Raw genomic sequence first — 20,469 nt, forward strand, 5'->3', positions numbered from 1 at the left:
TCTTTTGCTTTTATTGCTTGTTTGCCTTGTCAATTGGAGGATTCCTGCAAGTCTTCCTGTTATGTCCTGGTTGGTCACATTTCCCACAGGTGATTATTACTTTTGGTTCCCCTCTTGATCTTATTATTTTCTTTCTTGGTCTTCCTGTAGGGATTGTTGCCTTTGGAGGGAGCACCACTATGTCCAAGTGTTGTGGGAGATTTCATTCATCTTTATGGGGCAAAGGATGAACATTTTCTTAATACAATGCTTTCAACGTTTCTGTTTTGTAAAACTTTGCACAGTAATCATACACTCCCAAGTTCCTCTTTGCAATTACAGCTACTACATGCCCACAAGGCATTTCATCTTCTTGAAACCTATTACAAGTACATGTTCTATTGTGTATATTTACTGTGAAATTAGTCCCCTTTTCACCACGAACTTGATATTCTATTGGGTTGAAAGGAAAGACCTGAAAATATTTTTGCATGAATTAGAATAAAATAATAAACAATTTATGTACAATTAACATTGAAGGTAACCTATTCCCCCTCTGTGTAGCTTATTGTTTTTTTTTTTTGCTGTTACGTAAGGTAACTGGTTACCATCCACTTACAAATTAAAGAATAGTAAGAATAAGTTTAGCTGCATACCTCATACTTCATTTTTTAAACAATGTCATGTCTTAACTCATTTCCTGTTGCTGTAGAGACTTTAGTGAATGTTCCGTTTGCATTATTTGAGTTGTTCCAAACCCACTTTTGAACCAAACTTCTAAGGCATTCAACCAAGATATCAATAGGGAGATTTCTTGCAGCTTTTAATGCAGTGTTGAGCGATTTTGCGATGTTGGATGTCATCATGGTGTATCTTTTTGTTGGTGAGTATGATCTTGCCCAAGTTTCATACTTGGATTTCTCTAAATAGGGTCTAATGCGCCTGTCAAGTCTATCAAGGCCTCTCATGTAGTGTTCACATTATGTTTTTGTGTATGCTTTTGCTACTGCAGTGAAATTCGTTTGTAGCTCTTCTCCATGGCTTCCATACTTGCTTTTCAAATTATTGAGCAAGTGAAACATGCAAGCTACATGGAAAGCATTTGGGTACACCATATGTACTGTATTGTCTATGCTCTTGTGTCTGTTGGAAACTGTAATGCCCCAAATTTCCTAATAAGGTTTAGGACCTTGATTAGGAGGCCAGGATGGCCATAATTGATTTATTATGGTATTTAATGACTATATGCATGTTTATGTGAATTATATTATTATATGATGGTGAATGCATGCAAATGGGCTCATATTTTAATTGCAAGGGCATTTTGGTAATTTTGTCGTTGGGGGCGTGATTGTGTAATTTTATGCATTTGAGTGAGTTATAATTTTACCACATTATATGTGGATTGGTTCGAGCCATTTGACATGAGACGATCATGAGATGCAAGTTTTCGGTCTAGTCATAACGGGATTAAGTTCGAGGCTCGGGGTGAGTCTCGGGGTCATTTGATGATTAGAACATTACCGTGAATTAAAGGGTAATGGGGTATGATTTATTGGCATTTGAGATTGTTGAGATTAACGGGAATTGGAGAGAGTTAATTATAATTAACGGTATAGGTTGGAAATGACGAATTTACCCTTGGGAGTGTTTAGAAGCTTTTAAATTGGCCTAGGGGCATTATGGTCTTTTGACCTTAAGGATTGGCTTCAGCTTTTGAGTTTTAGAAGGCTGTAGAATCGTTGAAAAAACAGAGCATATTTATCCTCATCTCTCTCCCTCACCGTGCACCATTTCTCTTCCTTCTCCCTTTGGAATTTTGAGAGCCAACTTGAGGGAACAAGCTAGGAAATCAAGGTTTGGGCTTAGGGACTTGATTCAGCTATTGAAGGGGATTGAAAACCAAGCTTGAGGTAAGGAAACTCAGCCATGAAAGTCTGGTTATACTCTGTTTTGGTGTTAAATTTCAACTTGTGATTTCTTGGTGGTTAGTTGGAATTAATGGAAGGTTTGATTAGGGTTTATCTTGGGTCTTGCTAAGGGAGTGTTATAGATCAAGTTTAGGGGTTGTATTGGAGGTTTGAGTGGTGTTTAAACTTGGTTTGAAGGGTTGGTTCCAAGAGAAAACGCGAGGGAAGAAAAACAGGGGTTTTGGTTGAACTGGGGGTTGCGCCGCGGCATGGCCAGGGAGAGCCGCGGCCCTTGGAGTAAGCTGGGTTTGGGCGCCTCTGTATGGGGGGCGGGCCGCGGCATGGCCAAGGAGGGCCGCGGCCCTTAAGGTCAATTTTGCTAAAAACATGTTTTTTAGCTTGGGGATTCAAGCCATAGGCCTCGGGGTTGAACCTAGTACCCGGTTAAGTGGGGATTGATGTCCCGGAGGCTAGATATTGATTTGGGAACCCATGTTGGTCATTTTTATTAATGGTATCCTGTATGTTTGGTTATGACTAGGTGACCGCTAAAGGACTAAAAGCTGATCGTTCTCAAAGGTCGTTTCTTTTATTAATTCTCGCTCGAACCCAAGGTAAGAAAACTGCACCCCATATGTGACATGCGTGGCTATGATTGATGCATGTTGGATGTTTAAATGTAAACATTGATAGCATAATGAATGCTTGGCAATCTTGCCCACTTGCATATGATTATTCTTGAGGCATGCTGGATGATTAAGTGTGATGCGTGTGATACACGAGAAATATGTGATTAGGGCATGCCGTGAATAATGAATATGAGATTGGTCAGAGCTTGAGTCTCTGAATTTGTTCATGATCATAATTATGCTAGCAACTGTTTAGTAAGCATGCTGAATGCCCTGTTCTTGGATAATTGGCATATGATACACATTGATAGCATTGCTTACTTGTGCATGGAACTGACTAATTAGTCAGGTTTGGCAAAGGTGCTAGTACCAACTGTGAAGCCGTGACTCACTAGTCAGGTTCGGCAGTGGTGCTGGGCACTGGTCACGCACTGACTAATTAGTCAGATCTGGCAAAGGTGCTAGTATCAACTGTGAAGCTGTGACTCACTAGTCAGGTTCGGCAGTGGTACTGGGCACTGGTCACACAGGGCTGACTCACTAGTCAGAATTGGCAAAGGTGTTAGTATCAACTGTGAAGCTGTGACTCACTAGTCAGGTTCGGCAGTGGTACTGGGCACTGGTCACATTGTGCTAACTCACTAGTCATGACAACCTTAGTGTGTAGTGCAAATTATGTCGATTGGACCTAATTGACCCTCTGCATTGAATGACTCAAAGAGCATTAATGCAGGACTGACCTCAAGTTCGATGAATATAAACAAGCATTTATCTAGCCAAGGGCTAGCCATGTAGAGCCATTGCGGGAAATGGGCACTGGGCCCCTAGTGACTTGGTTGTCAGTCACTCAGTATGGTTTACTAGAACCTCAAGTGATATTCACTCATCTGATCAGAGCTATGAGCTCTGCATGATCATTTTGATCATCATATGCATGGCTTGGGCACTGAGGCCCCAGTGACTTGCTTGTTGGTCACTCAGCATGGTTTATCAGAACCTCTAGTGTTACGACACTCATCTGATTAGGATTGACTTTATAGTCCTCCAATCAGAAGGCCAGGACTTCTTGTCCTAGATACCCCAGCATCTGCTTGAATCCATTTGCATGTTGAGTAGAGCTATGATTGCTAGGCATGCCAGATATGATTTGATATCATGATATGACTGTTTATGAGCATATGAGTTTTCTTGCTGGGCTTCGGCTCACGGGTGCTTTGTGGTGCAGGTAGAGGCAAGAGGAAGTTGGACCATCCTTGAGTTGGAGAGCTTAGGTGATGACGTGTACATATGCAGCTGCTCGACCAATACTTGGGCGAGGTTTGAAAGTGGAACTAGGGCTGAACCTTGTTTTGCCGCTTAGACCGGCCTGTTGTAAACACTTTCTTGTAATAGACTCTGAAATTATATTTTTGGGATCCCAATGTATACAGTAAACGTTCTAGTGAAACGTTATATCTTAACCAAAGTTTTTAACCCCTAAACCGCTAATCACACTTAGTTACACGTTTATGGCCAAACGACTCGATTAACGAGTTTAGCACTGTTTGCAATGTGCACTGTAGCGGTCCCTGGAGTTGGGGCGTTACAGAAACAATAGCCAATCCTGTGAAGGTAACTAGTTACTTTAATAAGATACTAAACAAAATAGCATGTATGTGTGTATTGGGTTTGGGTAACCAGTTCCTTTTTCTATGTAAACAAGAATATATAATTGAAGTTATTATACCTTCGGGTTCTCCATACATGTCTCTTAGTTTGGAGAAGAACCAAAGCCACGAGTTATCATTTTCAGAGTCTACTATTCCAAAAGCCAAGACAAAAATGTTGTTGTTTGAATCTAACATTGATGCTGAAAATAAGGTACCTCCATGTGCATTTTTCAAGAAAGTTCCATCAACAACAATTATAGGCCTCAAGTATCTCCAGCCCTTGATTGAGTTAGTGTAATACCCTGAAATCCCTAATGTGGTTTAATGGCTGGATTAGTAGGCCGGGATGGCTATAACTGTTTAATTATGCCATTAAACGATTATGTGCATGTTTATGTGAATTATATTATAATATGATGTTATATGCATGCATGTGGGTCCGCATTTGATTATTAGGGTGCTTTGGTAATTTGGCCCGTTGAGGGCATATTTGTGTATTTTGGTGCATATTGTGAGTTATGGATGAGATCCCATTATTATGGAGATATATTCGAGCTATTTGGCAAGAGACGGTCTTATATTTCAAATTAGTGGTTTTGTCATAACGGGGTCTTTTATTGGGATATTGAGTAATGAGAATGTTATTTGATGATAAAATGGGAGTTATTGAGATCAGGAGGAAATTCTGGGAGTTTTGACTACAATGTCCCCGAGGGTGTTTTCGGGACTCTGAGCACTAGGTTTTATTTGAGGTTACTTAAGCTTGAAGTAGCTTGTCAGATAGAACCGTCCGTTAGAAAACCCTTTCTCTCTTCCCGTTAGTTCATTTTACCGTTCGAGGCATTTTCGAAGAAATCTTGAGTTCTAGGAGTCGGAATCAAGTGAGGATCAAGGCATAGTGATCCTAGGAAGGATTAGAAGCTTCTTGACCGAAGGATTTGACGAGAAACAACCCAATTGAAGGGAATTTAAGTTTTAAGTTTTGAGTTTTTAGAGTTTCTAAGCTTCGAATTGGATTTTGTGAATCGTTGAGTTTTTGGTTCGTTTGAGCCTCGGGATTTGATGGTTTTGGATCATTGGGAACTTTGATTTTTGGATTTGGAAGTGTTTAGGTATGTTTTTGGGAGGTTTGGGATGAAGGAAATCGGGTTTATGGCTGGTTCTGGGTGGGGGGCCGCGACCCTAGCTCGAAGAAGTAGGTGGAGGCATTTTGGCCTTGCTGGGTGTCGCGGCCCTGTGTATGGGGCGCCGTGGCCCTTGCTCCTGATGTGGCTGGGGGTTGCGGCTCAAGGGGCTAGGGCCACGGCTCTTGGGTAGTTTTTTTCCCACTGCCCGGATTAGTGGGGATTGATGTCCCGGAGGCTAGATCCTGATTTGGGAACCTTTGTTATTCATTTTATTGATGGTGACCCATATTTGGTTATGACTAGGTGACTGCTAAAGGACTAAAAGTCATATCGTTCTCAAGGGTCGTTCTTTTATTCATTCTCGCTCGAATCAAAGGTAAGAAAATTGCGCCCTGTGTATATGACATGCATGATTGTTGTTGAGGCATGTTGGTTGATAAATGTGGACATTGCTTGCATATTAAATGCTTAGCAGAGCTTGCTTACTTGTGTATGGCACTGATTAGTCAGGGATGACAATGGTCGCATATTACTGACCTGTGAGTCAGAAACGGCATAAGCGTCCTGAACGTAGGGCCGATAAAAGATTAGATCTAATTGATATCAGCATTGAATGACTATGGGAGCATTGATGCTGGACCGACCCTAAGGTCGATGAAACTTATAAGCGCTTGTAGAGTCCAAGAACTTTACTTAGCTAAGTTAGATAGTAGTATAATAGTAATAATAGCATTACCTCTATGACTGTGGATTTTTGGTTCAGGCCGGGATTTATTTGGACACTCATAGTAGTACTTGTAGATTTTCTAAGTTTAACCTATAGTTTAGGAATATTAATTTTAACCTAAGGTTTGATTAATATGACTGATATTGAGGATAATATTTAATATACTATAAGGTTTAGATAAGAACCAATAAGATAATAGCACATGTCATGCATAGGTTTATTAATGATTAAGTATTTTTGGGGAATAAATCTATTAAGGTTAAAATTTGAAAACCCTAGGGTCAGTCAGCAACTTTGAAAACGTTAGAAGGCTTAGTCAAGGCTGTTTACTCAATTTAAATTAAGCTAAAAATGTGTAATTTCGTGTTTAAATATTCAGCGTATGCCGATATATCGCAGCTATAGGGGGCGATATATCGCAGCACGAAGATACAAAAAACACGAAACGTTGCACGATTGCCTCGGGCATACTGGCCCAGGCGATATATCGCCTACAGGGGGTGATATATCGCCCCTCTCAGCATATTTTGAAAGTTTTCAAAAACGTTCTCCATTCAAACCTTCAACTTCTTGATAAGTCCAGCACCTTTCTGAACGAGTCTTCCTCCTCTGCTGAACGATAATTCAAATTATTTTCACTTAAAAGCCATTATTTTTATTCAAGTTAAATGAAGATCTTTTCATTCCTAAACTCTATAAATAGGACCTAGTACCCAGCCATTTATTCATCTATTACTCTAAGTTCAGAGGCTGCAAGTTGCTAGGTGAGTGTGAGAGTGTAAACACTTGGGTTGGGAATTATAAGCTTGATCATTATAAGCTTATCAAACACGTGGGGAAGTAAGGTTTATTCACATTTCGATTCAAGGTTTAGATTGATCATAGAAGTACTCAAGGTATCCCAAACTCTAGTCCATTTCTGTATTATGTTCTTTAAAGTTCTCATAGTCTTCTATTCATTCTAACCTTATTCTTATTCTTGGTTAGGAAATCCAAGTTCTTAAGCACAAGGTTTTTGGTAAGTATATTTTGATAGCATAGTTCCTTTTTCACTTTCATCCCTTTTCTTCAATATACTCACCATATTATAAATGGTTTTTAGGAGTGTTCCAAGGTCCCAAATCAGTTCTCATATCCCGGTTATTTTGGTAAGGAAAATAGGATAGGACTTATGTGTTATATGCTTTTATATGTTATCTTATGATTTTATGTTATGTAATATGTTATGTTAAGTATGATTGTAGACTTGGGCATATGACCTATACAACTAACAAGCCCCAAATAGATTATGGGCATATGACTTGCTTAGCTAGCAAGACCCCACTAATCTAATGGGCATATGACTTGTTTAGTTTATGGGACCCCAAGTAATAATGACCATTATAGTATGTATGTGACATAAGTGTTATAGTATGTTTTTATGTTGCATTATGAATTTTTATGTATATGGCTATATGTTAGATTTTCCTTGCTGGGCATTAGACTCATTCCTTTTATGTTTATATGTGCAGGAAAATAGCTATAGTGGCGGGAAAGATTCGTGGATGCTTGGGGAATGTGTATTGAGGCGGAATGGATTCAAGGAGTCGAGAGTTTCGATTTTCGAGGATGAAGTCTTTGTTTTATGGTTTATGTGTATTTTTCTGCACCTATTTATGTAATCTCCTTTTTATTACAATTCAGTTATGTTTTTACTTTTTTAAAACAATGGGATCCCATATCCTGCTTTGAGTTTATGTAAGTTTAACATTTGTTTTTTACAAGTTTTTAATAAAGTATGATTCTTTCACTTGTAAGTATTATTAGGGATTAGTGTCTATGCTTAAGTTTTCATTAATGGTCCATAGTCTAGAGTATTTGGGTCAATACAGTGCTTGACTAATCTAAGACTAGTTACTCAAAGCCAGGACCTGAGGCCTAGGTGACTGCTTGTCACATGGCTAGGGAGCGGAATCCTATGGTTATGACTCTATGGTCATGAGGTAGGTTTTGTTGGTGACCAATCTTCATGCACCTATCATGTTTAAGCTAGTGAAAGGTTAACTTATTTGTAAAGCCCCGACGACCCTATCGTCACATGGCTAGAGGGAATCGGAACCCACCTTAGTGACTTTTGCGACTGTCACTCATCTGTTTTGGACTGAAAGTCCTGAATGATGATTATGATCATTGTTGATACTATATTCATGATATATTGTGTTTTCTTGCTGGGCTTTGGCTCATGGGTGCTATGTGGTGCAGGTAAAGGGAAAGAAAAGCTCACTCAGCCTTGAGTGGAGAGATTAGGTGGTGTTGTGTACATATGCAGCCGCTTGACCACCACGGCCAAGGAGTTCTCAGAGGAACGATGGGTTTACCCTATTTTTGCCGCTTAGGTCGGCGAGTTTGTAAACTTGAAACTGTAATGGCCATTTTGAGTTGTAAATAACTTGTAAATGTTTTGATGGGCCCATGAACAGTTTTGTGTTCTACATAAAATATATAATTTCCTTTTGATTGGTTTTCCACCTTAGCCTGTTAATAACACTTAGAAGCACGTTTTTAACCAAAGGACTCGGGTAGCGAGTTAAATTTCTGGTTCACCGTAACTGTTCTGGGGTAACCAAGGCGTTACAGTTAGAGAAAGCTATGAATACGTATTTGAATTTATTTTCCTTGTCTGTGAGTAGGTGTGTTATTGTTTTTGGATTTGCTTGCTTCAACATGTAAAGATACATCCGGAAACAGCGCCAAAAACTTGTTGTGAAAATTTAATTAATTTAAATACGCAAGTGTACGTAATCACACAAGTAATACAGTGATAAGTAAATCGTCTCCACAGAGATTGCAAAATAGAAAAATAGGCAAAATAATTACTAAACAACTTACATGTATTAACAATTAAATAGGTGGTTTATAAGCTAACGAAACATTAAAAAGATAAAAATACTGAAAATAAAACTAAACTGAACAAAGTAATTAGAAAGAAATATGTGGATTGTAGAATAGACTTGAATTATTAAATCCCCCTATATCAATAACAGATTGCGGGAGCAATATTTGAGCAAAACTCCGAGGTTAACAAGAATTCAATAAAACTCATAAAACTTTCCCAAATTTTATGATATTAATTCTTTTACCTAATTAAACATATTCCTATGCTGAATCAGATTTAAGAATTCAAATTCAAAGTTCAATTCTCAAAAGTTACACAAGGTAAATAACACATCCCTATGTTACTTACTAACATAACCTAACATAGATTATGACTTGTGTCATACAAGTTCTTCCCATTATATTTAATCCTTCCAGCATCAAACATAATTAAACAACCTCGCCATTGCTGGCCAAACAACAACAATAAATTAACAATAAGCACACTTGAATGAACAAGAGAGATTTTACTAAAATAAAGTGTAAGAAATTACTACACTATGACATAGGGTTCACCAATAATTCAAGCCACACAAAAATTAGTTCATGGCTGATTTAAAGAGCATTAATCAAAATTCGATACTCCCTATAAGTATTCAAAGTAGAAATAAAAATAGAAAATATAAGTTGAAGTTTAGAAACAAGAGAAAGAACAAATCCAATTGATGATTGATCTTCTTTATGCGTTCTCCTCTTCTTCCTCCTTGTTTTCTCTGATTTTCTTCCTTTATATTTTTCTCTCTCCTTTCCAAAAAATGGCAGACTCCCTCCTTTTTCACATGATGCTCCCTTTTTACCCTAGGGCACAATGCCCTTCTAAAATTAGTAAGGTCAATCCACTACTTTTTCCCACCATAATTTTGACATAAGAGTGCCCATGTGGCTATTTTTACACCTCAGGCTAGCTGGAAAATCCACTTAGCAGTGACTTTTTCCAGCGGGGCTATAGTTGACCACGCAGTTCCAGAATGTTGTAGCAACCCTCTTAGCAAAATTGCATATTTCAGCATGTTTCCACTATTTCTTGCCAACTTTTCCACTCCTTTTGCTTCCCAAACTAGCTTGAGCTCCTTTATCATAGAAAATGAAAGAAAAATAATTATTTAAGTCCAAAATAAGTAAAACAAACTCAACTCTAAAATTGAACTACACAAGACACAAAGATCAAATTAACTAAAACATTAACGATTAAAGACTCAATTCAACACTCTTTTCTTATAAACTCAAGTGTAAAAGAAGACTAAATAACTCTATATTATAGAGTTATCGGCAACTTTGTTATGAATCATCGGGGTTCCCTCTTACTAGACACAAAACTTTCTCTCTTGATCTCCATGCTTTTGTGTATCCCATGATTACCCATGATTACTCCAAAGTCATCATTCATGTTATTCATGATGTCACTTGGAGTATAATTTCTTTTGATTTACTTGTACTTATTCTTTATTAATTCACCAATTACAATGCTTTTTGCTTGCCTATGGTCCTCCATAGCAATTTCAACAAAGCAAGTGTGATTTGGAATGCATTTTCGTACCTTGAATAAATCTTGATTTCTGTACTTAGATGCTCTTACAAACCAGCTGCATTTTTCATATGCAGAGGTAACCAGGTACTCTCTTGGTTATGATCTTTTTGTTTTGAACTAGAAATTATGTAGCATGGCATAATAGCTGAGAGATGATTTGATTGTGTTCTTGTCCTTGTAAATTTGTCCTTACTCTATTGTGTTGACTCTGTAATTAGATATTACTATTTGGATTTCCTCCAACTTCTTTTGTCTTTTTGTATTGTCTTCAATTATGAAATCAGCTACTTCTTCAGCAAGGTGAGGTATGTATGCCACATTGATGCCCTCATTTGTTGTGCTTGACATTCCTTCTTCAAGTAACATTTGTTCATTGATGGAAGCTTTGTTTGCTTGCATTAATAATGTCCCCACCTCCATTTCTTCTGTTGTAGCTTTCTGATTTGCTAGTTGAAGAAGATTATTTTCATTGCTTGATTCTTGAAATATAGTGACACACAATGGTAAGTCTGTTATTTTTGGAGCAACTTTTTTCTTTATTTCCATATAGAACAACACTGAATTGTCTGTTTCAACCTTCATTGATGGTGTTCTTTGACTACTTGATAATAAACTTTAATAGTTGCTCTTGTTTCCTTCATCTCCTCTTTTATCAAATTCACCAAGTTGTCAAGAGAACAATTTGGTGGAATCAATATCCCAATCATTGTGTACCCTTCGTACTCATTTTTTTTCAATCCACTTGCCTCCAAATTGAATCAAAGAAGTAGTATTGTCCATACTTGCAAAATTTGGCAAATTTTTAAGTAGTTAGTTGGTTGTAACTGGGGAAGGTAACTGGTTAGCTTAGTCTGTAATTACATACCTTATTGAAACACTTAATTGAAAATATTTACTGATTTTCAAGGTAATTGGTTACCTTGTTGTTACTGAATATTTTGGCAGTTAGAATTCACACAAATATCAAATGATTTTTAATTGAAAAGACAAATTAGAATCTAAAATTTTCATAGTTCTTGTTTTTTTGTCTATTTTTGATTAACCAATGTTCATATATGAGTAGGTTTAAATAATTTATTTTAATTTTTTAGTTTATAAATTGTTTGCGTTTTTAGAAAGCACATCATGATCATCACTATTATCATTATATTCAAGATAATAGTTAAAAAATAATTTCAAATTTTTATGCAAACAAAATAGATTTATGTAGAACATTTAGGAATATAATAGTTTTGAAATAGAAGAAGATGGCAATAGAATAGAATTGAATATATTAAGGTAGTTGATTACCTTAATCTGTAATCACGTACCCTACTGAAACACTTGATTGAACATATTGAACGATTTTTAAGGTAACTGGTTACCTTGTTGTTACTGAATATTTTGTCAGTTAAAATTCACATAAATATCAAATGATTTTTTTATTGAAAAGATAAATTAGAATTTAAAATTTTCAGAGTTTTTGTTTTTTTGTTGTTGTGTATTTTTGGTCAATCAATGTACATTTATTAGTAGGTTTAGGAAATTAATATTTTGAAATAAAATAAAACTGAGAGATGAGATGATTTTTGCATACCTTGTTTCTTGATTGGATACCAGAGATGCAGGTCACCGGAAATACCAAAGATTGCAGCAGAAATGATTGGAAGATTTCTTGAATTTGAGTTGATTTCTGGAAAAGATGATCACCAATTTTCTAGCAAAAGTGACCAGATTTTCTTGAAGTGTTTTTTGCTTGAGATGAGTTCGAAAATAACTATTGTTGATCAAATACTGAGGTGATCGTCAGAGATAGAAGATTTCGCCGGAAAAGGAATGTATAGCTGGAGAAGGAAGCCGGAGATGGAAGAAGAAATTGGAGAGAGTCACGACAGAAAAAAAAAAAAAAAAAGGCAATGTCATGGTAATGGGTTTGATTGATTTTTAAAAGTGTTATGTTGTTTATTATGATTCTACCCTTGCTTGGGCTGATCGGTCTTTGTTTAAATTTTAATTGGCCTATCTAGTTAGTTTCCCCATAAATTAAGTTTTTGTTGATTAAATTTTTCTACACAGACTAGGGAAAATTTAATTACCATATTTTTGCACAATAATAGCTAAAAAGCCATATTTATGAAAAAATCCTAAAAAGATAAGTGAAAATTACATATTATATGAGAATTTTAATAGATTGTGCAAAAATATGGCTTTTTTTCAAGAAAAGTTAATCTATGGCTTTTTTTGTTTTAATTTCACTTTTATGGGTTTAGTTTCCCATATTTTTGTATAAAAGTTTGTTTATGTTATATTTTCACTCTTAATCAAGTTTTATGGATTTGGAAGGGTGTGCTTGTAATTTGATTAATTTTTTTTAGCTTATTTGATTATTATTTTTTTATATTAATTTTATATAACTATTTTTATATTAAATTTTTTCATGGTTGTTTTGCAAATTTTTTTTTGTAACATGAATTGTGTTTATTATTATTTTTTATTTATTGTAAACATTTTTTCCTTTTTTTTAGGTTGTACGTTTTTTTTTAAAACCTGGGTAAGGTAACCAGTTACTTAATTAATTTTTCAAAGTTATGTAAAAAAAAATCCTACAGCTAGCTTAAATAACATTTATCTAGAGGGGTAACCAGTTACTTGTTTGTGTTTTTTCACATTTATGTAAAAAATAATCTTAGAGGTTAAATAACATGTATCAGGAGGGGTAACCAGTTATAGTGCGATTAGTAACTTACTGCCATAAGGGGGTAACCAGTTATCATAAGAGGTTGACGAGTTACTCATATTAGAAATGAAAAAAAAACATCACATTTGAAGGAAAAAAAAAAAGAAGAGTAAGTATGATTTAGTAACCTAGGTAACCAGTTACCATATAGAACCCAGAAATATACATACACATCAGAATGTGAAGGTAACCAGTTACCTCCTAAAATATACAAACAAACAACGTGAAGGTAACCAGTTACCACAGATCTCAAGACAGAAAAAAAAACCAGATTTGACCACGAACCAACCTCCTCCCTCGCCTCCGACCACCACCAGAAACCCCCATCCCCTACGCGCAAAACCCCGTCGCAAACCCAGCCTTCCCCGTTGTTTTGCACAGCTCCGAGCACCACAAATCGCACACAACCCAAGCGCCACCTTCTTCCTCGCCTCTGAACACCACTAGAACATCCCTCACCCCAGCCTATCCCCGTCGTTTTGGATTTGGGGCCTCGTGAATAGAATTGTGCAAAGATACGCGGATTGAATTTGTGTTCGTCGATGATGGGGCTGGGGTGTTCTTGGCCGAGTTTCATGGAGGTGCGCGCCTAAGGTGGTGAAGGTGGCTGGGTTTCACGGAGGTGCGGCTGGGGTGTTCTTGGCAGGTGGTAAGGGGGTGGCCGGAGATGATGGTGTAGATGGTGAGGCAGCCGAGTGGAGGAGTGCCTGGGTTTCGCGGAGGTGCGGCTGGGGTGTTCTTGGTAGGTAGTGAGGGTGGATGGTCGGAGATGATGGTGGAGATGGTGAGGCAGCCGAGTGGAGGAGTTTTGGCTATGGTGGAGATGGTGAGGCGGCTAGGGCAAAATGAAAGAGAAGATAGACTTGACTGAAGGAGTTTTGGCTATGTTAATTACCATAGGACCCCTCCTTTTGCTCATTTGTTTTGATTAATTTTGATTTCCAATATGAGATTAGTTTTCCCATAAACTAAGTTTTTCTTAATTAAATTTTCCCATACAAATTAAAGAAAATTTAACTCCCATATTTTTGCACATTGATGGCTAAAAAGCCATATTTTTTAAAAATCCCCAAAAAACAATGATATAAAGCCCAAATAAATTGCTCAGCCCAAGCCCAACAAATAGAAGCCAGCCGAGCCACCATTTCAATCAGCCACCTCCAAGCCAGTCCAAGCTTCCACTTGCAGCTCCATTTCACGCGTAATGAACTCCACGGACCAAGTAAAGGGCGAGTTCCCACCACGCATGAGCAACACTTGTTCATTCCCACTTTGGACGAAGAAATATAGTTTTTTTTTTAATTTTTATATTTTATACTAATTTTTTTTATAGTAAAAATAGTTCTAAAAATGTTAAAATATAGCATTTAAATACTCAAAATTTTGTAAGGAAAAAATATCTGAAATTTCTAAAATATAGCATTTAAAATATCTACAGTTAAAAATAATTTTGTTTGATCATTTTTTTAGTTTAATTTTTTTTAACTATTTGAGATAATTAGATATAGATTAAGATTATTTAATCCAAAATTTATTATATATATATTTGTAATTGCAATTAATGATATAGATTTGTAATTATATTTGAGTTAATATCAGTACTTGAATATGATTTACTTAAGTAAATTTTTGTCTTATTATGTTCATTATCTTATCAATAATATCTCTTAACTCTATCATTTTAATTGTTAAAAACATTTTTTCAATTCTATATGATATAGACTCTACTCTATTATTCATGTATGGAAACGACTGCCCAGAGTATTTAATCAAATTTCTCATGTATGTAATGTATTAGATGAAAAACATACATCATTCGTCACAAAAAAGACTTTATTGCACTAGTTTTATCTTCGTCTCTTTTGCACTGGGAAAACACTTATTGAACTATTTTCTTCTTTGTGAATTATTAATGTGAGTCGTCATAATTTAAATCATTCTCATCTTCTATAATATTTTTGCCCCATTATATTTTATCAACTTCCTTTTTGTTTATATATTATAACACTACAAGAAAAAAAGGCTTCAACGATGACAAATTTCGTCAGTGAAGGGTGCTTCTTTCGTCAGTAGTAGCTATCAATGGCGACATGTCGTTAGTGATAGGTTGTTGGTGATACCTCGTCGGTGAAAGTCAATATCAATGACGACTTTACAAGTCGTTGGTAAAAAAAAGTATCACTGACGACAATATCGTTGGTGATAATTTAACTTTTTTTTTTTTTTAATGCTTTTAACTATCAATGACGACTATGTCGTTAGTGTTATTTATTTATTTATTTATTTTAAATTATTAATTAATATAAAAATAATTAATTATTTCATTTTTTTATAACTAATTAATATAAAAAATAATTTAATTAAAAATAAAACATATAACAAACTAAAAATGTTCATATTAAATTTTAAAAAGTCATACATAGAAATATAAAATACTAAAGTGTTCATAAAACATAAATAAATACATAATCAATAGTCCATAAAACGTATATAAAAATACTAAAAGAAATTTGTAGTAGCATCGTCATCGTCATCGTCATCATCACTAGCATTTCTCGGAATTTGTTGTTGAGGAACATTTGGCATCTGTGGGTAGTAGGGCAGCACCTGCGAACTTGGCATCATCGGCGATGTTTGCTGCCCATGTGGTGTAGGCATCATTGGCGATGTTTGCTGCCCATGTGATGTAGGCATCATCGATGATGTTTGCTGCCCATATTGCTGCCCTTGTGGTATCGGCATCATCTGATATCATGTATCATGATATCAAAAAATGCTGGAGGATAAATCCTCTCCATTTTGCATAAAATTTGAATGAGGTCTCCTTGTGCCTTCTCCATGTCTTTTACATTCAATGTCCTAGAACATAAAATTCTGAAAAAATTACACAATTCTATTATGGTGGTTGATATTTCCTTCGATAAAAACTTGCCAATACAAACAGGAAGTAACCGTTGCATGATAACATGACAGTCATGGGATTTCAATCCAACAATATTGTTGTCAGTTACTTTCTTCTTCAAGTTCGAACAAAACCCATCTGGCAATTTAACTTCTTTAAAAAATCTACAAAATAATTGCTTATCTTCAGCAGTCAACACATAAGGGGCATGGGGTTTTAGCAACCTTTTGTGAGCATCTTCGTAAATCCATAAGGATTGACGAACTCCCATATTTTTCAAATCTTGTCTTGCATTGGTGGTGTCTTTAGACTTGTCATTATCCAAGAGGGTGCCAAGGATACTATCACAAACATTCTTCTCCACATGCATAACGTCTATGTTGTGTTTCAGCTCATTGGTACTCCAATACTCTAGTTCATAAAAGATGCTTTTTTTCCTCCAATTACTTTCAGTCTCACCTCTTTTTCGTTTCCCCGGAGCTCGTTCTGATATAACATTCACTTGTTTTAATATCTCTAAACAAGTAAATCGTCTTGGAGGAAGCCTCTTTTCAACTTTTCCATCAAATTCACGGTCCTTTCTCATACGATGATTGGATGGCAAGAAACGTCTATGGCCAACGTAAGAGGTCTTACCAATCACTCGAATAGAACTAGTATCCTCATTGCATGTAGGACAAGCTTTATATCCTTGGCCACTCCATCCAGACAAGCTACTGCGAGCGGGAAAATCATTAATTGTCCAAAGAAGAGCTGCACGCATCTTGAACATTGAATTGCTTGTCGCATCTCTTGTCTCAATCCCGTTAGTCCACAATTCCTTTAGCTCGTCCACCAAAGGCCTCAAGAATACGTCCATGTTTTTACCAGGTGATTTAGGTCCGGGAATAAGGAGAGTCAACAAGAAATTGTTATCCTTCATACACATCCATGGTGGCAAATTATAATTCGCCAAAACTACAGGCCACATACTATACGATAAGCTCATGTTGCCAAAAGGATTAAATCCATCGGCAGCCAAGCCTAAGCGCACATTCCGTGGATCTCTTGCAAAGTCCGGATGTCTGCTATCAAAGTTTTTCCACGCGGCAGAATCAACAGGATGACGCATAACACCATTTTCTTTCACACGCCCAGTACGATGCCATACCATCTCTTTGGCTGTAATTCTTGAACTGTATAATCTTTTCAATCTTGGAGTTAATGGAAAGTAACGCATCACCTTATGCGCTATCTTTTTTCCACTTGTGTTCTCATTAATCCATCTACTGGTCCCACATACCGGGCAAAAATCTTTCGATGCATGGTCATTGTAAAATAAACAACAATTGTTCTTGCACACATGAATTGATTCATACCCTAGGCCTAATTTACTTAGTTTCTTCTTCGCCTCATAGAATGTTGGAGGGATTTTGTTTTCCTTCGGAAATGCAAACTTCAACAATTTCAACAATTCATCAAAGATATAATTTGGTATTTTTCCCAAATTTTTTAAGTGCATCAACTTTGCTACAAAGTTGAGGGAGGATATCCAATCACAACCGGGGTACAACTCTGCCTCGATCTCCTCAAACATCTCATCATAATATTGACCCCTCTGAATTCCATCGTCGGTTGCTCTTCCATCGTCATTTATAGGAGGAAAGAAATCTTCAATGACATCAACCATCTCATCGGCATCGGCATTGTTAGCCTCGATTGGTTCATCTGGCTCCCCATGGTAAGTCCACCTCTCATAACTGCTTTCAAAACCCTTGGTAAAAATATGTGCCTCCACAGTATCTAAAGGATGCAGTCTGGTATTCTTGCATCTAACACAAGGACAGAAAATTCTTCCGTCACAATCTTTGTGTTTAGACGCGAGTGCCATAAAGACTTGGAGACCTTCCCAGTAAGCAGGATCCTTACGATTTCTCATGGTCACCCAAGTCTTATCGATTGTCATCTACCAAAAATTTAAAATAAATTAATTTTAATCAAATTGGTTTGTGAGGTACAAATTTTATGATTAAAGTACAAGTTGAACAAAATGTGTTTTATGTTATTTTATGAATTTTTTTTAACTTTTATTCTAAATATTATTTAGATAATTCTAAAAGAAACATTCAAATAATTAAACTTATAATATATTTATTGATTTTAAAAAATAATATTAATCTTTTTTTGAGCACAAAATTTTATTATGTTAAAATTAAATATTAAATCATTTAAATTATTATTTATGATTTATTAAATTAATTGTCTAATTATTTATTTTTATTAAATATTATTTTTTATAGAAAATATGCAATAATATTTTCTTACTTAAATTACTAATTCTGAAATTAATTTTATCAAATTTTTTAAATTGTTAATTATTTAAATAATAATCCTTTTTAAAATTAAACTTTTCAATAATTTTTTATCAAATTACTAACTTATTATAAATTATCTAATTAACATAATTTTTTTTAAATGTCTAAAAAATTCTACTAAAATTTCGGCAGCATAACAACTAATTTTTAACCTATCCAAAAATTTTAAAACCTGCACTAAACATTACAAAAATTTCTAAATACATCACAGATTCACAGAATTTCAAGATACACAATAATTACATATATATATATGCAGAAATAATTAAACAACTAATTAATAATTATAAAAAAAATCATATATAATCTGTTTTTTTTTCAAAACTATACAAAATTAAATTACATCTGATTTTTTTAAACCTACACTAAAATTAATACTAACATTGATAATAAAACACAGTAATAATTTGCAACAGATAAAAGAAAAAAATACTAACAGTGATTTATGCGGCGATTCCCCGTTCTCTGTCGGCTCCCTTTATATCTGTAAAATCAAACAAAAATATAAACATACATATATATATATATACATAAAAAAAAATAAAAAAAAAATTAGTATGCCATGGTGGTGGTGCGTACCGATCTATGCCACGGAGAGGGAGACGACGGCGGGAGAGGGAGAAGCTGGCGGTGAGGGAGAGCACGGCGGCAGAGGGAGATGGCGGCGGTGGTGCGAGTCACGGGAGACGGGAGGGGATGGGACGTGGTGATAGGCGGGAGGGGAGGCGATGGCCGTGGTGATAGGCCGGAGGGGACGGCGGCAGAGGGAGGGGACGGGAGGGGAGGGGACGGCGGCAGAGGGAGGGGACGGGAGGGGAGGAGAGTTTAGATTTGAAAAACTGATAAAATGTGTTAAGGGGAAATGGGGGCTCGGGGTTGAAGAAGGTGATTTTTAATGATTTTTACCAACGACTATCAATGAGGACAAAGTCGTTGGTGATTGGACATCACTGACGACGTGGCAGAGTATTATTAACGACAAAGTCGTTGGCAATACTTTTTAGAGGGAAAAAGCCCGCCTCTTTAACGGTTCATTTTCAAAAACAGCAGAAAACATCAATGAGGACAATGTCGTCATTGATAAATTTATCAATGACGACATTTTCCTCATTGTTGTAATTTTCGTTGGTGATGTTTTATTTAACCAAAAGAAAAAAGTATTACTGACGACAGTGAAATATCGTTGGTGATACTATGACTTTTACTAACAACATTTTGCCGTCAGTGATAGTGCCGTTAGTGATATTAGTTATTCTTGTAGTGTAATAATTAGAAGGACAAAATGACAAATACTATAAAGTTATCTATTTGTTTAAAGAATGAAAATGAGTAAAAGTATTCGATGAATAAGATGATCAGCTAGAGCTAGATTAATAATTCATAACACAAGAACTATTTTAAAAAATAGTAGCAATTAATATAAAATAAAATAAGAGAGAGGGCAAAACTATACAAGTAGAAGTGGTTAATTTTGATTTTGTAAGTATTTTTGGAGAACTATATCCGAAAGGGAATCAGACCATTCCCCAAAAAAAAATAATGAAGCCTTTTGCCAAATCATGAAGTTGTTGGGCCCTAACATCCCTTAATGTTAACGTTAGAAAAATTATAGGAAATGACCCAAAATAAATGCATTAAGAAGCTAATGTTCTCATTTTTAAAATTGTAGTGAAATGACCATTTTACATTGTTGATTACCTAAATTGCCATTTTTATAATTGATTGATTTATTTATTTAGGACTGTATGACTTTAATATAGTGGTATATGTATATTATTTTTGTTTAATTAGATTTTATTTAAAAGTTATATTGATTTTTTAAGTTTTTTATAGGTTGTTGGTATATTGTTTTTCAATTAGTGTATATGTTTTTTGTAGTATGGTATATATATATATATGTTTTGTGATATTTAGTTTATATTTTATTATACATAGTGGTAGTATATAATTTTGTTAGCATAGTATATACATTTTTTAGTAATAATTTTGTAAGTTTTGATGGTATATTATTTTTCAACTCAGTATATATATTTTG

At 35.5% G+C, this 20,469-nt stretch overlaps 2 protein-coding genes across 2 annotated transcripts; both read right to left on the reverse strand.

The window, feature by feature from the left end:
* Positions 1–238: 238 nt before the first annotated feature.
* LOC133806639 (uncharacterized) lies at positions 239–947 on the reverse strand. Its single transcript, XM_062244733.1, has 2 exons — positions 657–947; positions 239–454 (listed from the first exon to the last, which is right to left on the reverse strand). The coding sequence occupies exons 1-2, from the start codon at positions 945–947 to the stop codon at positions 239–241; spliced, it is 507 nt and encodes a 168-aa protein (XP_062100717.1).
* A 14,972-nt stretch (positions 948–15,919) lies between these two features.
* LOC133806640 (uncharacterized) lies at positions 15,920–18,025 on the reverse strand. The gene has a single exon (XM_062244734.1). It carries the CDS (start codon positions 18,023–18,025, stop codon positions 15,920–15,922), a length of 2,106 nt encoding a protein of 701 aa, XP_062100718.1.
* Between the last annotated feature and the right edge of the window lie 2,444 nt (positions 18,026–20,469).

The sequence above is a fragment of the Humulus lupulus genome, chromosome X (genome assembly GCF_963169125.1).
Source record: "Humulus lupulus chromosome X, drHumLupu1.1, whole genome shotgun sequence".
Taxonomy (NCBI): domain Eukaryota; kingdom Viridiplantae; phylum Streptophyta; class Magnoliopsida; order Rosales; family Cannabaceae; genus Humulus; species Humulus lupulus.

Excerpts from the sequence above, each read along its gene's own strand:
- LOC133806639 (XM_062244733.1), bottom strand. The coding sequence starts at position 947 with ATGAGAGGCCTTGATAGACTTGACAGGCGCATTAGACCCTATTTAGAG. Across the intron at positions 455-656 it reads ATGAGTTAAGACATGACATT|GTCTTTCCTTTCAACCCAAT; the intron begins GTTTAAAAAATG and ends AAATATTTTCAG.
- LOC133806640 (XM_062244734.1), bottom strand. The coding sequence starts at position 18,025 with ATGACAATCGATAAGACTTGGGTGACCATGAGAAATCGTAAGGATCCT.